This window comes from Pyrgilauda ruficollis, unplaced genomic scaffold (genome assembly GCF_017590135.1).
Source record: "Pyrgilauda ruficollis isolate IOZ18807 unplaced genomic scaffold, ASM1759013v1 scaffold41, whole genome shotgun sequence".
Taxonomy (NCBI): Eukaryota; Metazoa; Chordata; class Aves; order Passeriformes; family Passeridae; genus Pyrgilauda; species Pyrgilauda ruficollis.
In genome coordinates this window covers 6,093,588-6,110,219 of record NW_024525601.1, presented here as the reverse complement: position 1 = coordinate 6,110,219, position 16,632 = coordinate 6,093,588, and the positions used below count along the sequence as shown (strand labels likewise).

The 16,632-nt window shown below is 35.3% G+C and overlaps 1 protein-coding gene across 2 annotated transcripts in view; it reads left to right on the top strand.

The window, feature by feature from the left end:
• Nucleotides 1-16,632, top strand: part of SMCHD1 (structural maintenance of chromosomes flexible hinge domain containing 1) — a 69,622-nt gene that overhangs the window by 24,648 nt on the left and 28,342 nt on the right. For both annotated transcript variants that reach the window (XM_041477752.1, XM_041477753.1), the window contains 14 exons: nucleotides 88-285; nucleotides 369-482; nucleotides 935-1,041; nucleotides 1,314-1,396; nucleotides 1,552-1,665; nucleotides 3,857-3,934; nucleotides 4,010-4,129; nucleotides 9,396-9,540; nucleotides 9,755-9,851; nucleotides 11,410-11,482; nucleotides 13,111-13,250; nucleotides 14,220-14,354; nucleotides 15,179-15,406; nucleotides 16,070-16,218. In XM_041477752.1, coding sequence (XP_041333686.1) covers nucleotides 88-285; nucleotides 369-482; nucleotides 935-1,041; nucleotides 1,314-1,396; nucleotides 1,552-1,665; nucleotides 3,857-3,934; nucleotides 4,010-4,129; nucleotides 9,396-9,540; nucleotides 9,755-9,851; nucleotides 11,410-11,482; nucleotides 13,111-13,250; nucleotides 14,220-14,354; nucleotides 15,179-15,406; nucleotides 16,070-16,218 — 1,781 coding nt within the window. The remainder of the gene's footprint in view (nucleotides 1-87; nucleotides 286-368; nucleotides 483-934; nucleotides 1,042-1,313; nucleotides 1,397-1,551; nucleotides 1,666-3,856; nucleotides 3,935-4,009; nucleotides 4,130-9,395; nucleotides 9,541-9,754; nucleotides 9,852-11,409; nucleotides 11,483-13,110; nucleotides 13,251-14,219; nucleotides 14,355-15,178; nucleotides 15,407-16,069; nucleotides 16,219-16,632) is intronic.

The window sequence follows — 16,632 nt, the reverse complement described above, 5'->3', positions numbered from 1 at the left end:
GTACTCTTACAATTGTTCAGGCTTCTGATGTGGTCAGATTGAAATTTTATGTTGTTAATATGTACTAATTTTGTAATCTCTTTATAGGAGCAGCGAATGAAAATTGACAGAGAATTTGCTCTGTGGCTCAAAGACTGTCATGAAAAATATGACAAACAGATAAAATTCACAGTCTTTAAAGGAATAACTGTACGTAGTGACATATCATCCAAAAGAATGCAGAGCCCTTGGACAATGTATGCTGCAATAGAGTGGGATGGAAAAACATACAAAACAGGACAGCTGGTAAGTTACTTGAACTGTATAAAAGGCAGGTGCTGTGCATTTGATGCAGGAGTAATGAATTAATTGGTGTCTTCTGCTTATAGGTGAAAACTACTAAGACTCATCCAATATTCTATGGAAGCATTGAGAAATTTTACTTGTATGGGGACCATGATGGAGATATATTTGCCACTGGGGGAGAGGTTCAAATTGCTTTGGTAAGAAGAAATACAGAAAGGATTCACACAGCTATTGTGGATATTAAATCTTTAAACATAATCCCTTGTCTGACCTGATTAAATTACTTTAAATAACAGTAAATACTCTTAATGTAACTTTTTACAATCAGCAGTCTAGAAATACTCAACTTGAGCTTTAATGTGAGTATATTAAAATTATTATTCGTTATGAACAGTCTGATTTATTAAGATTTGTGTATGAAATAAAGTATCACAGTTAACATCAATAGTATATTGTGCATCCATTTGTAACCCTTGTGATTTCAGCACATTTTAAAACAGTGGTTTTAAAACAGTAGTTTTACCAGGTATTTTTTAGCATATTGTATTATGTCTATGTTGACTTGTTTAGTCCCTTGATTGGGAGGTCTTTCTTGTCTGACTTATTATAAAGTCTGACCATTTATAACTGCACTGAATTTTTATTTCAGGAACCACAGGCATTGTATGCTGAAACAAAAATTATTCCAATCTCAAAACTTGACAGAACAGTGTCTGACAAAGTTGTTAAAAAATACATAGAGGATGAAATGGCAAGGTAAGCACTAAGTAACGTTTACGTAATTGTGGAGTTCCTAATTATAGTTTTTGCATTTCATCAGGAATCAAACAAAGTTCAGTTTTATTCCTAAATGGGAAAGCAGTCAGCTATTTCAGTAGAACCAAAAATATAAACCAAGAAGAAAATAGGTTGGGATTTGGTTTTTCTTTCCCTACCACAGAAATAGTTTCATGTGTATTTAACTGAAGATAAATTGCTCTTTATTTCAACTGACTGAAAAATTGTTCACCTTTTTTTTTTTTTGTTAGACTTCCTGACAAATTATCAGTAACATGGCCTGAAGGAGATGAGTTGTTACCAAATGAAACAAGATTTGCTGGTACACCAATAGGTATATTTTTTTCTTCCAAATACTAAAACATTAAATGCCAATTTAATAATACTTTGTGCACCCTTGTTAAAGAGACATGCGTACAGAAATCTCTGATCACTTTTAATCCACAACATATTTTAAAATAAGTCTGTTGTTTTTCATTTTAAATTCAGGAGCATTAAGAATAGAAATTTTAAATAAAAAAGGAGAAGCAATGCAAAAACTTCCAGGTACAAGCCACGGAGGTTCAAAGAAACTTCTTGTTGAACTCAAAGTTATTTTGCATTGTGAGTATTTGATTATATTTAATTGTATCTTTATTATTTTTAAAATGCATAATGATAATAAGGTATTTCATTGTATAATACATGTATGTATTTAAAATACACATTAGAATTTGATAAATGCATGTGGTAGTCAGACAATACTCCATCAGTGCATGTAGCATTTCAAAGCCACTTTTCATGAGGTGACAACTGCCTCAATACCATGTATTGTCTTAATGCTGTATTTTGATTACATCTTCTGTCACAAGTAAGGAGGGCCTATTAATTCTAGCCTGTCTACTTAACCTGCATAACAACATGGGTAAAATGGATAATGTTTCTGTAACTAGTGTAGCAATTTACATGAAGTGCATAAAAGTGGGGATCAGACTTGTTTAATATCTAACATAAATTAGCTTCAGAATCTTTAAAACATCAAGTTTCTTTTGATTTACTGTTTTGTGGTTTCTATTTTGTGGGTTCTTCACATTGTTAAGAATTGCATTCTGTCCAAGGCAGCTGAAATCACTCAAGTTTTGTTTTGAACACAGAACACTAAATTCTCTGAAAACTCCAATTCTGCACGTCAAATGTATTTGAAACTTGTAGAAACCTAAAATCTTCTTTCTTTCCATACGCCATAGGAATATCCAATACCTTCATCTGTTAGGAGTTGCTTTCTGAGGTTGTTGTAGTGATAGATGTCAAGGAAACCAAATGGAAGTATCTTGGTTAAAGTTCAGCGTACATGTCATGAGGCTACACATGGTATTTTAATGGCACTTGTTTACGGCAGCTGGCTGTTGTGCATGACCATTGCCCAGCATAGTGTGCTGGGGCATAAAGAGGTTGGACTTGAACACAAGCTGTTCATTTAATATAGATTAGCAAATAGTCCTATTAGCATGTGTGACAAAACAGCGTTTTGCAAGCTTATTAAGATACGGCATCCTGATGTCAGGAAGTATGGACTTGAGAGAGACATGGTGTTTCTATTGTTCTGTTTTGTCAGCGTCGTTCCTAGGATCACTGAAAAGTCTACCTTCAGACCTTTCATGTCTCCTGACCCATTACTTGATGGGAATTTGTACTTTTAACTGTTTCTACTGCTTCCTGTGTTAGCTTTTTTCTCTACTCAGTTGAAGAATCAGTAGTGTAATCCTCATATTCTTCAGCAGAGCAATGAATAAGTCCTATAAGTGATGATTTGGGCATAGCACACCTAACAAAACTCAAACCTCTAGTTGTATAAATGAGAGAAATACTAAGGCCAAGATACTAAGGCCAAGAGCAAATATAATGTAAAAAAAGTTTCTCATCTTTTGAAGAGTGGAATACTTGGTGAACTGTACTATGGGCTACCAAGAGACCTGAGCTATGAGAAACCTAATTTGTTACTGGGGAATCTTATTATACAATCTTTGATTCAAAATTAGGGTTTGAATTAGGGTAAGAGAATGATAAAGTCTCGTTGACAGCTCTTACTTTATCTTATGTATGCCATTTGGTGCAAGAACAGGGTCTTGAAACAGTTTTGCTTAGCTATAAACAATTTGTATTTCTGCTGCATTTCTATGTAGTCTTATTACAGTCACGTTCTATATTCTGAAGCGTGTTTTGGGAGAAAATAAAAAGTATTAATATCTCTTGACACTTCCAACAATAAATCTTACTTCTGTATTTATGTTAGGTTATAGAACCAGTCACTAAAAACTGCATCAGAGTTTCAGTGTGTTCTATTTTTGTATGTGTCTTAATTCTGCAGAGGTTTATAAAGACAGATAAAACAATTTGGAGCAAAACAGGATTTTTTTTTCTTCAGTTTTATTTTCTGTCAACTGCACACTTTTATGATTGCTCCCATTTAAGCAATTTTGCTGCAGTCATTTGTAAGTTTGATCCACTGCAAGCATGGAGTGCAGAGTGCTTCTACTTACAGGGAACGTATAACCAAAGAGCTAACAAAATTCAGCTTTACAAACCTGCTACTTTCAGTGCAATGTGCCTGAGGCTAGCAAGTTTTAATTAAAATGGGATTAGACAGGGAACTCATTTGTTTAGCTGTGATCAATGTGTTTAGTTGTAAAGCTGAATTGATGTTGCTTAGATCCAGAAGTGATAGTAATACTTAATAACAAGTGATATCAGTGCTTGAAAAAGTAAGAATTATGGTTTAAAATTTAAATACATGAGCTAAGTGTTTGTTTTGCAGCACCTACTGAGAATAAAGAAATAATTTCTCATATCAGTCAGCATGGAGGCAAGTGGCCATACTGGTTTAAAAAAATGGGTAAGTTGCATATTCAATATCTTCAGTTTGTTTATAATTTTTTTTCTTTCTAATTGTACTTTTATATCTGTTTAGAAAATCTTCAGAAACTTGGTAACTACTCCTTGAAACTGCAAGTAGTGTTGAATGAAAGTAATGCAGACACTTATGCAGGAAGGCCTCTGCCATCTAAAGTATTTAAATTTACTATTGTAGGTGAGTATTCCCATCTTTTTTCCTACTTTTAGTGTTTTTGAGTCATATCAAAATTTGTCATGTCCTCGTTGAGATGTGGTTTTCTGCACTGAAAAAGTCACATTTGCATATCAAATTTGAAGAATTTCCAGGAAAAAATGGTTTTTTGTGGTAGGTGTTGATCTCACGTGTAATGTGTTGGCTCTGTGGCAGGCAGTTTTACATAAAAAATAAACTTTTGATGGAATCTAAAGCTCCTTGATGTGAGCTTTCCCAAATGTACTTAAAAAAATTAACTTAAACTTCATTAGAATCACCCTTTTTCCTCATGCCATTGACATAAATATTCATAAAACTAGTATTCGTTAGGCCAACTTTTATGCATAAACCACAGAAACTCATTAAAAACCAGGTTATACATTTAAAATAAGCATGTTGAGATTGAAGTATTTTTTAAAATAATTAAGGAAGAATCCTATGCAAAACTACATTCTCATTTGGTTGTAATCGATATATCTCTTTACTGCAATGCTTACTAGAATACTCATTTCAGAAAGGATCAGAGTGAAAGGAGTGGTGGGGTAGCCTGGGAGTGTTTAGACTTTCTGGAGCTTGATGATGGTGACAATTAATGTTGAGTGTTTGTGGCTAAAAGAGCATGGAAGGCCATCAAGGCAGATACTGTGATGGGAATCTGTTACAGACCACCCAGCTGGGATGGAGAAGCAGATTAAATACATAAACAGCTGGGAGAAGTGTCAGAATCACTGCTCCTTGTGGGGGACTTCACCTTACCAGATGTCTGCTGGAAATACAACACAGCAGAGAGGAAATGGTCTAGGAGGTTCCTAGAGTGTGTTGAAGAGAACTTGCTGACACAGTTAGTGAGGGAGCCAACTGGGGAGGCTCTTTTTGACTTTCTCTTTGTGAACAGAGAAGGACTGGTGGGTGGTTGGGGGCTGGCTTGAGCACATCGATCACAAAATGAATGTTTACAGTGTTCACTGTTCTTGAAGTAAGAAGAGCTAGCAGAACTGTCACCTTGGACTTCCAGAGGGCAGAATTTGGCGTGTTTAGGTGAGTGGTTGACAAGAGTCCCTTGGGAGGTATTTCTGAAGGGCAGAGGAATCCAGAAAGGCTGGAAGAAGAGCAAAAAGGAAGTTCACAACCTGAACTTCAGGAGAAGACACTGGCCTGTTCAAAGATCTACCTGTTAGAGTTCTGGACAGACTGGAGGCCCAAACAAGTTTGTTAGTATTCACAGTCACTTCCAAGCTCAAGTCTAGTTCATCACAATGAATAGAAAGTCAGACAAAAATTCCTGGTGACTGGCTTTGATAGACAAGGAGCTACTGGCAAAACTTAACACAAAGAAGTATACAGAAGGTGGAAATGGGACCAAGTAATCAGGGAGGAATACAGACATATCCAAGCATGGAGGGATGGGGTTAGGAAAGCCAAAGTCCATTTGGAATTGAAAATGGAATCACTAGCAAGTGGTATCAAAGTGAAGAAGGTAGACTTCTTTAAATACAAAGGATGGCTGAAATCAACATGAGCCCACTGTTGAATGAGGCAGGGAACACAGGATGTGGAAAAGGCTGAGATACTGAAATTGTCTGCCTAGTATTTACTAGTAAGAGAGACCTCAGGAATCCCAGACCCCAAAGACTGGTGGAAGGTCTGGGGCAAGGAAGATACACCCTTGGTGGAAGTTGATCAGGCCAGGGAATACCTAAGCAAACTGGTGTTACCTAAGTCCATGGGCCATGATGGGATGCACTCATGAGCCAGAGAGAGTTGGCTGATGTCCTTATGAGGCCACTCATACTGATTGAATACTCACAGCAATTGAGAGAATTGCCTGATGTTTTGAGGAAAGCATCACTCCCATGTACAGAAATCAGGAGGAGGACACACAGAGCTACGGGCCAGTCAACTTCATCTCAATTTGTATGAAGGTGATGGAGTAACTGATCCTGAAAACTGTTTCCAGGTATGTGAAGGACAAGAAGATCATCAGCAGTAGTTAGCATGGATTCACCTTATATGGTAAAAGGACTAGCTTAGTAAATGTTGTCTGCCTAGACTTCAGCAGGGTTCTCATCAGTAAGATCCCATAAGATCCTTACAGAGAAGCTCGTGAAGTTTGGACTGAATGAACAGAGTGAGGCAAATTAATGAACAGTGAGCCCAGAGAGTGATGACCTGTCTAGTTGGAGGGCAGCAAGTAGGGGTTTACCCCAGGGGTCAATATGGGGTTTGACCCTGCTCAATGCCTTCATTAATGATCTGGGTAACAAGACAGAATGTACCTTTAGCAAGTCTTCCTGGTAATGCAAAACTGAGATGAGTGGCTGATACACCTGAGAATTTGCCACCATGCAGAGTGACCTCAACAGACCGCTGAAATCGGCTGTCAGGAACCTTAGGAAATTCAGCATGAAGGGTGAAGTCCTGCACCTGCAGAAGGACAACTCCCTGCCTGCCACCCAGGTATCTGGAAAGCAGCGGGAAAGGACCTGCAAGTCCTGGTGGACAGCAGCTGCACACAAACCAGCAATGTGCCCTCACAGGAATAAGCAGCAACAACCTCTTGGACTGCATTTAGAAGCAGGTCAAGGGAGGTGATCCTTTCCACTCAGAATTGGTAAGGCTAGCTGGGGTACTGTGCCCAGAACTGGGCACATTACATTACAGCATAGAGACATGGATATACTGGAGATAGTCTAGCACAGGCCCCTGAAGATGATCAAGGGACTGGATGGTGCTGAGGCAGTGAAACAATTTTCCCAGAGAGGTTGTGGTAGCTCCATCCCTGGAAGCGTTCAAGGCCAGGTAGTATGGAACTCTGAGCAACCTTGTCTAGTGGAAGGTGTTCCTGTCCACAGCAGGGGGTGTTGGAATTAGATGATGTTTAAGGTCCTTTCCAACTCAAACCATTCTATGATTCCATGATCTCTTACCTGAAAAAAGTCTGGGGGAGCAGTGACTGCTCTGCCTGGAGATGACTCATGGTGGTCTTACCAATGTCTATAAACAACTGAAAGGAGTGTAAAGAAGGTGGACCCAGGCTTTTTCCAGTGGTGCTCAGTGACAGGACCAGAGCCAATGGGCACACACTAAAACACAGGAGGTTCTCTCCAGACATCAGGAAGTGGGTTTTTCACTATAAAGGTGACACAGTGCTGGCACAAGTTGCCCAAGAAGTTGTAGAGTTTCCTTTCTTGGTGATATCAAAAGTTGTCTAAAGATGTTCCTGGGCAACTGACTCTAAGTGGTCCGACTTGAGCCAGGGGCATTGGATAAGATGACCTCCAAAAAACCCATCTGACCTCAGCTAGTCTGTGAACTTTATCTACAAGGGGGACAGGAAGAAGGAAAGCAAAAAAAAAAAAACTAATTTCTTTGCATTTAATATTAAAATGGTTATTTTTGTCACCATTTTAGGAGGTACAGCTAACATCTCTTTTCAGAAGATCAAAGGGGGGGGAAAAAAATCAATGTTTTCTATTTCTTCCACAAAAGAGAGGCTTTGAATGCAAATTCTTGAGGCAGAAAATAGTGCTTTGTTTGTAGCATATTCTTCTGAAAGTTTCTACTTATTGGCAGAGTAGAAAGAGGTATTCTTGTATGACAGTAAAGGAAAAAAAATGTTTGGCATTACTTGAAAAGAATAGTTATAAAGACATATGTCTGAAAACATGCCATGGAAGGCTCAAGATATTTCTGTGAACTTTCAAGTAAAGAAGAGAAAAAAAAACCTGGTTCTCTGAACAAAAATGAACCTTTCCTCTTTTATCTCTTTATCAAAGTGAAAAGAGAATCTTATTGTTTTCCAGTAGTGGTGTGGCTTCCCCCAGTATGGCAGCATTCAATTAAAGATTCCTTCAGCTGTAACAACTGAATTGAACAAATCTCAATGGAAAGGAATAAAAATTTGAAAAACTGATTTAGCTAATGGTATGGTACTTCTAACACATGGGATACCAAAATCAACTTCAGCTATCTATTGCTGCTTTTTTATTTATTTAGAAGATAAATCAACATTTTTAACATTGTCAGTTTATAAAGGCAGATATTTCAAGTCTTTATTTTTGCAATTCTGTTTTCTCAGAGGCAGCCATAAAGCTTAACACTTGTTATTCCAAAATATTAGCATTTTTGTTACTATTTATGATGTAGATTCTAAAAATCCAGAAAAGAACAGTGTAAACTGAAAAAGCATTTTTGGTTGAGAAACAAATTATTCTATTTCTCTAACAGAAGGTTGTCGCTGAGTGTTTACAGTTGTTCTTGATAAGCTAAAAAATCACCATAAGTGCTGGTTAAAACTGAGCTTCCTAAGTCAATCTACAAGGTTTGTGATTTTAGTTCAGACATGTTCTTTTGGCAGTTGCTAACTTTAATACTGTGGAAGTTATTCTACTGTTACGTTCTCAAATCATTTTACAGTTTTATCATTCAATTGCAGTGATAAAGTTGTAGACACTGTAAGGTTGAGGTCTTTTTCTTGTTACAACCAGTAACTAATTTTGGCCAATACAAGGTATCTGTTGTCTCTTGTGCAGAGGAAGCTCCCTGATAATGGGCACCCCTAGGTTTTATAAATAGTTGTTAATTTGAAATTTGAGTTCGAATTTTTTTGGTAGGATATTAATTTACCATTAGCTCAGCATGCATTGCTTCTTTTTTTCAAGGTTACTTGGTCAAGACATTTTGTTTCCACAAAATATGATTCTTAATTTACATGCTCCAGTTGATAGACACTCCACTGTTTGGTTTTGTTCATTAGTGCCTAATTAGAGGCATTGTAGTGAGGCCAGGTTTCACAGGAAAGATACACTCACGTTTCTTTTTCTAATACTCATCATGATATATCTTTATTTCTCAAATTTGAGGCCATTGTAGAACAAAAATGTTCTGTTGCATGAATGATTTATTTTGTTAAATAAATTAAAGAATTAAAGCAATTAAATATTTAGGAAAAGCTGTCCACACAGAACTTCTTCACTTTCAGGTGCTGTATTGGTGTTTTGAATACTTTGGGAATTTTGACTGTCCTGTTATGTTTCTTACACTGTAGTCTCCCGCTGTTATATTTTAACTATTGTTTTTATTTTAGTGTAAGTTAAAAAAAAGAACATAAGCATAACTTTGGTTATAACAGTATTCTGAACAGCCTGTTTCCGTCTGAAAACCTCTTGGCTTAATTGCAGCCTTAATCAAGAAAAGGCCAAGGAGCACACATAATTCTTTCTAAAAATGTATTGTTCTTTTCTCTTAGAGGGCAAACCAGAGAAATTTTTGGTGGGTCTCTTGGAGCTTCCTTTTCGAATTGGAGTACCTTTTAGTATTCCTTTGGAACTGCAGGATGAATTTGGTCATGCAACACACTTGACAAATCACATTAGACCAATTCTGGAAGCTAGGTAATTCAGCCATCTTATTTTTTCCCTTTCTTCATGTGACAATAATATAATAATACTTTAGGGTTTATCTAAATGATATACTGGGAATGTCTCACATAAATTAACTGATATTTTTGCTTTTATTTTTATAAGAATGTCTGAAACTATCTTGTATATTAAAACACTGTATTTGTTTTTAAACTGATTCTCTTGTGTTTTCTATATATTTTTCTAGTGGATTAACACTGAAGCATGAAGGCATACCTGTGGCAGCAAAGTGTGTCATTAAGGGTGTTACTGCTAAAGGCTGTGTAAATAGTTGCCAGGGCAAGGTAGGCTAATAAATTTAAAATTGAAGTAACATATTTTAAGAAAAAAAGACACAGGGAAGATAGTTTTTGTGTAAAATGAGCTGTCATGTAGTTTTAGCTTAAGTTTGGTCTATACTAATTTCTACAGATATTTCTTGGATAATTAAATTATCTCTTAGAGCTCTATTTGGATCAATTTGTGTTTCCCACACCTGCACTCTTTTCACAGCTGATGGGACTGGAGCTAGAAGGGCTGAGCAACACTTGGATGTGTGGTAGAGTGTACCCAGCAGGCCAAATCAGCTGTCTTAGTTTGAACTAGTGCTGAGATTGGTTTAAGCCAAATCATCTGGTGACTTTTGCACTGAAAGATCATAGGAAGCTAAAGAAGATGAAATCTTCCATTCTTAATTCAGATGATGAGTAGTAACAGCTAATATGCAGGGTGTCTGCTCAAGCTTCTTTAATTGTTTCCACTGTTCTTGTTGCACTTAGACAGTTATGCTTATCCGCTTATATTATCCAAATCCAGCCTGTTACTGATGGATTCTCAGCACCTTGTCAAGCTTCTACTTTACTGTAAAACTCAAAATGTACATTCCATGTGAAAAAGATTTTTCATAAAACAGATCTTAATGCTTTTGATAAATATAGATTTAAATATTTTTAAATAGTTTTAAAATTATTTATAAGGCATATTACACAGTATTTTAGCCAGGTTCCTATCCTTTCATTTAGTCCCATAGTCTAGCATAATAAAGACAGCTAGGAGATGAGGTACCCCATTTTACTGTTGATATTGTTGCTTATAAAATAGCAAATAATGTTGCTGGTGGAAAGATGTATAAAGAGGAGAAAGAGCATATACCCACTTATTAAAAATTAAAGGGTGTTCAGTGTAGTAAATTTTGTAGACAGAGTTCAGAATTTGAGGTGAAGGCCAAGAATAATGACATAAAATGGAGTGGATTATGAGAAATAAGAGCAAATGTGCCAGACTTCAGCAAGAGATAAATTTGGTGAGGGGCAAGACCAAGAATCATTTAGGGAACTTGCAGTACAGAAATAATATCATACCATAATAATTTAAAAAATTATTCTTACTACTATTTTTCATTATTTGTTTTTAATGTGAAAGTTTGTTTTAGTGATGCAGTTTACAGTAGTTATTTTTCTTGCATCTTTAATCAAGGATGAGATGGACAGTGGTAGTGGTGCCTTGCTAAGGAATAGCAAACAGAATTTGCAGACACTTATTTTAAAACTACTTTTTTTAACTGTTACATTTTTCCCCCATTAAAACAGCCTCTAAGCAGGAAATGGAAAGTTATGACAGCTGCTTTTTGTAGTTTCAGAATCGTGTAGTTTAGCATATAAATCATGAATTGAACATCTCTGGTTATAATAACATGGAAAAGAGGTTTCAGTACAGGGGGGAGAAAAAAATCTTTTTTTTTGTAGCACTGCAAGACAATTTCTAGGGACTTCTGAAATTAGCGTGTATGCAAATTGACATGATTATGTGAAACTAATATATGGTTTTATTTAAGGTTAATAATTAAAATATTCTTTTCATTAGAACTTTAATCTGAAGATTACTCTTCCTGGTTTGAAAGAAGATACACAAGTCATTAAAATAAGATTGCAGCCTGGTAAGTATCCTTAAAATATTTAGTGAAATGCTGTTAAATTTTATTCTGACACTAACAAAAGCTTCTCCCAAGAAAGTAAAATATTTAGTGAGGCATAAAAAAGGATCCAGGTGATAACTAGAAAGCAAATAAAGCCAAGAGCATCTCATTCTTGGCAGGAGTATCATTGTACTCACAGCCCAATCTTATCTACTATTCTAGGGGCTGGAATATTTGTCTGCTTATTTGAGACACATTTTTCTATTATAAATACTTTAAATCTTTTTATACCTAGCACCACTGAACAAATGAATTTCTTATCTTGTTTTTCTTTAGCATTAAGACTGTTAACCTGTACTAATCTGCATTGACCTGTTCTCCCTGCAGAAAACCTCTTATGAATGAATAAGTGCTCATTCAGTTTCTTAACCAAGCAAAGGGGGATGCTTTGGCAGTTGAATTGTGTCTGAAATTTTAATATTACATGAATTTATCATAATATGCAAGGCAGGAACATAGAGGTCTGTAAGGACACTGCCCTTACCAGAATTTTGTTTTGTGGATGTCTTGATTCAGAGGATTCCCTTACATGAGATCTGTTATCCCTTGTTACCTGGGTTTTTCTGGATTTGGTATATAAAGTATCATATGAACGGAAAGTTTTGGCCTCCCAGATTACCACACTTCAGGCTTGTCCATCTCATTTTGCAGAGATACTTTCTTCTACTTTGTAAGACTAACAATGTGCAATTTAGTCCATTATTCTTTATCCTTTGAGGAGTTAAGGGTTTATGTAGAAAACAGTGAAATTGGACTTGAGACAGACTGTGTTGTGTGTTGGTGTTATTTACCTTGGACTGTTACTTACCTTCATCCTTCATTCTGCTTTTGACAATGTAGAGATGCCTCACTGCCTCTTTCTTCTCACTAGAGATATATCCTTGGCTTTGTAAGCTGTTTTCTGAGGAAGGAATAATAAAAGCTATTTCTCATTCTTCAATCAGTGAGCTTGAAATAGAAGATTTAATAAATCATGCATAAAGGGTGCTTCTGAAAAATTACCATCTTTGTTCCTTCAGAGCCTGTCTTTTAATAGTAATCTATTACTTCCTTCTCTTTTTAAAAACTGATAAAATAATTATGTGTTCCAAGAGATAGACTTACCTGATTAGCTTCACTTTGTTTTCTAAGTAATGACAACAAAATTTTCTTTTTTATATTTTTGAATGCAGATTTTAGCTGTGATAGCTTTGGCAATTAATGGATATCTCAACATTAATATTTTTGGGTTTATCATGTCACAAGAAAGCTCGAAGTTTCTTTTTTGATGAATGTGAATCCATGTACCATGTAAACAGAACTACGTCATGTGTTTACACCTTGTATATACTGAATTTCATCATGTTTGTCTAAGTGTTCTCTACTAAAATAATTTAAAAAGTTGGCAGATGATATGTGTTGAAGGACAGAAAGTCTAGAACTTTCCACTACAAACCAATATATATACCTGAATTGTTGGAAATTATTTGTTACCACAAATATCTTGGTAGTTTGGCTTTATAATCTCCGAGATAGCAAAAACTGAAGTTTATTGTCTCACAAGTTATCTAAAATGTAACTATTGTTCTGCAATTATGTATTTTTTACAGGCCCTCCTTGTCAATTGAAAGTAAAACCAGATTCAGAAATTCTAAAGATTGAGAATGGTACAGCTTTTCCCTTTCAGGTTGAAGTTCTGGATGAATCAGGAAATATAACAGCGCAGCCAGATTTGATTGTTCACTGTAAGGTAAACTGCATTTTATAGTGTGCCATAAGGATTTCTATTCTTGCTTTTAAAAGGCTGGAAGAAGAATCTGTGTTGGAATCCACATAGAATTTAATATCTTTAGCAATGCTTTTGAAGTTTCTACAGCTTGCTAGCCATAGCTGTGACTCTCTTACCTCTTATCTATTATGAGCCATTCAGTAAGTTTTAGAATCAGTAGAACATGACCTTAGAAAAGGAAGAGAAATTCTGTATGGGTTCAATTTTAGGGCATTTTAGAGCATATTTATCATACACAATGTTAAAATTTATTCAGAAAAATAACTTCAGAAAGCTTACTTCTGGTATTTTAAGTTGAAAATTCAAGTCTAGTGCCTAATAATAATATTAGAAATTATCATAAGCACCAGTATAAGCTCAGAAGGGAATGCGTATCTTGTTCTAACTTTAAGAGGTAAAAAAACTTCCCCTTTTGGCCATCTTTTTTTGCCTCAAGAAAGTGACTTTCCCAATTCTAGTGAAATCCAGCAAGGATATATAAAAGTGTTTTCCCACTGCAAAACAGGCTGCATTCCATTTGCACTTGATATGGCTATGTGCTCTTCCTGTAGACTGGGTTTGCAGTGATATGATGGCATGTTGAATGTGATGTTTAAATTCCTTTAATGTGTGGTGTTTAGTAAATAACTTCACAAGTTAGTTGACTTTATTGCAAAAGAGTCTAATTATTGTATGATATTAAAGCAAGTGAATATATAGTATACTTTATTTTATTTTATAACTTACTCCTTTCTCCCACACATCTCTTATCACCTGCAGAAAAATAGAGGTGTATTTCCAACTGTCTTACAGTTGTTGGAAAACTGAAATATATTAATTTTTTTCTGTAAATAATTATATATATATTTGGACTTTGCAAATAATCATTTCTGAAATAATCATGGTAGTTCTGTAAAAGAAACTTGATGTTTAATCTTACATTTTAAATAGTTTTTAGGTGCTTCAGACCTTCCTGTGTATTCTGTGGACTGCAGTAATGGAGGAACAAACATTTTAACTGGCCCAGTTATACATGTACAGAATATCAAGAAAGACCAGATATTGAAAGCAAGGTTTGAAGTACTTGTGAGTATTGGTTGGAATGTTTGGATTAACAAAAGATTGCAAAGTTTATTGTACTGTCTTCCAGCATTTTTTATGAATAAGCTTATCTTTACCAAAGTTAGTGGTTTTTAGGTATCACAAACCTTACAATCAGATGGCTATGCTTTTTTATCACTAGAAAATCATAAAAAGGCAGAGAGTTTTTCCCTTTTTTTTCTTCAGTTCTGACTCTATTTGTTAAATCCCTGAGCTGTTTCAGAAATATGCATGTTTTCTGAGATTTTTCTTCTCTTTGTTAATTCCTGAATTGTTTTCACAAATTGCCCTTACTGTGTAAACATTTTAGTGTAAGAATAGGTATGGCAATCAATAGGTTTTTGTAGTGTTTCAGAGCTCATGAAGTATTAATTTTTTTTAATGCTATTGAACATTCTAGTTTTCTGGCAGTCAGGAGAGTCACACTGCTGGAGAAAATAAGACCCTTGTGTGTGTTTTACCCTGGAAAACTGTGTGAATAAATTCTAGTATGGCAAGATGAATTATATGAAAGGATACTTAGGATTGCACTTAAAAAGTATTTTGTAAATTTTATAACCTACTACTTCTGGAATAGAAAAAAATCTAAACAGCTAGCATCAATTCTAGTATCTGTTAAAAGTTGTAAGTATGTTGGCATATCTTTTTGATTGACTTTTGACAAGTCAAGCTGATTTCATGTTTGGATACCTGATCATACCTGGTAATTCTGAGTAGAGCCATAGGCTATTATGGCATTATGTGTATACCTATCTAAATTTAATATCTTAATTATATGTCTATTTTTTTTTTTTTTTACTCATGAATAGAATTGCATAAATGTGTCACCAGTCGAAAAGATTATAAAACTTCTTCCTAGCAGTCATGTTGCAAGACTACAGGTCTTAAGTATGAATGGACAAAAAGTTCTTCAGATTAAACATCAGGATGAAATCAGTTGTGTTGCTGGCCAAGTCATGAATAAACTTGTATTTCAAATGTATGATGAAGCAGAAAGGGAAGTACCCATAACTGCAGCTGCTGCAGAAAAAATCAAGGCAAGTACTATTGAGTAAACAGCAGCATAATACGGGGGAGAAACACAAAGCTGATACCCTTAAAATCCATACATGTCAGACTACTAAATAATATTCCTCAAAACTGTATTAATAAACATGGAAAATTAACTCTCCTTTTAATTATTTTTTAAAAATATTTTTATTAATTAAATGTCAAGTAATGCTTCAGGGTAATATTATGAAAATCAGGGTAGTATTTCTCCTGCTTCTCCTAAGTGGATTAAATAATTATCATGTAGTTATAATTCCTCAGATCCAGAGCCTTCCCAACATTTAGGAACTTTAGATAGGTATGTTCCCCATGGAGGCTTGCTTGCCTATCTTATCCCCCTGTGGGTGTACTTATGTGGAGTCTAAAACAAACGCAGATATTAACCAAATATATGACACTTGTATCTTTCCTAACTCAAGTTCATTGAGGGTAACCCAATGTATGTTTTGATCTGCTTGTGGTTTTTTTCAAGTAATTGACTGTATTTCAGCAGATAGCATTGGTTACTGCTGGGAAATGTCCAGGCTTTCCATTGAAAGCTGCTATTGCCTGTATGTTACGTTATCATATTTAGAATGGATACAGGATGTATTATGTAGCTAGTAATATATAATTTAGCTTTTGATTAATTTATAAAATTTTAATTTTAGGTGAACTGGACACCTAAAATTGACAGAGAGCTGTTGATGCAGGGATTATTACCTGATGTGAAAGTACCGACTTCAGTAAAAGATGTACGTTACTGCCTAATTACTTACCTTGATGAACACGTGTCTTTGGAAAGTGCATTCACAGTCAGGTTTGTTCATTTGGTATATTTCTTTATTAATCATGTTATTGGCATAGCATTGTAGATCTCATTACTTTGGGGTAAAACAAAAGTCTTTCTAGAGAAGCTGTAATAATGAAAGCAATTGGCAAATTAACAGGAGAATGTCAGCTTGGGAAATGGGAAGGGTTTGTGTAAATTTATTACATGTGAGAGCATTACTTATGTGAAAGACTCCATTGTGATTGCTGACTTGCATCCAGCCCTGTAATCATGTGTGTAAATATACATACACAGAAGACTATTGATTTTTTTGTAAAGTTGAAGGAAACATTAGCTCACAGAATAAGGTGGTTGGTGACTGAGGAGAAAGAAATATCTCTGAGAATTTAGTTCTTATCTGGTTTCTCAGTAAAATTGATAGGCTGTAAATTGAACTTTAAA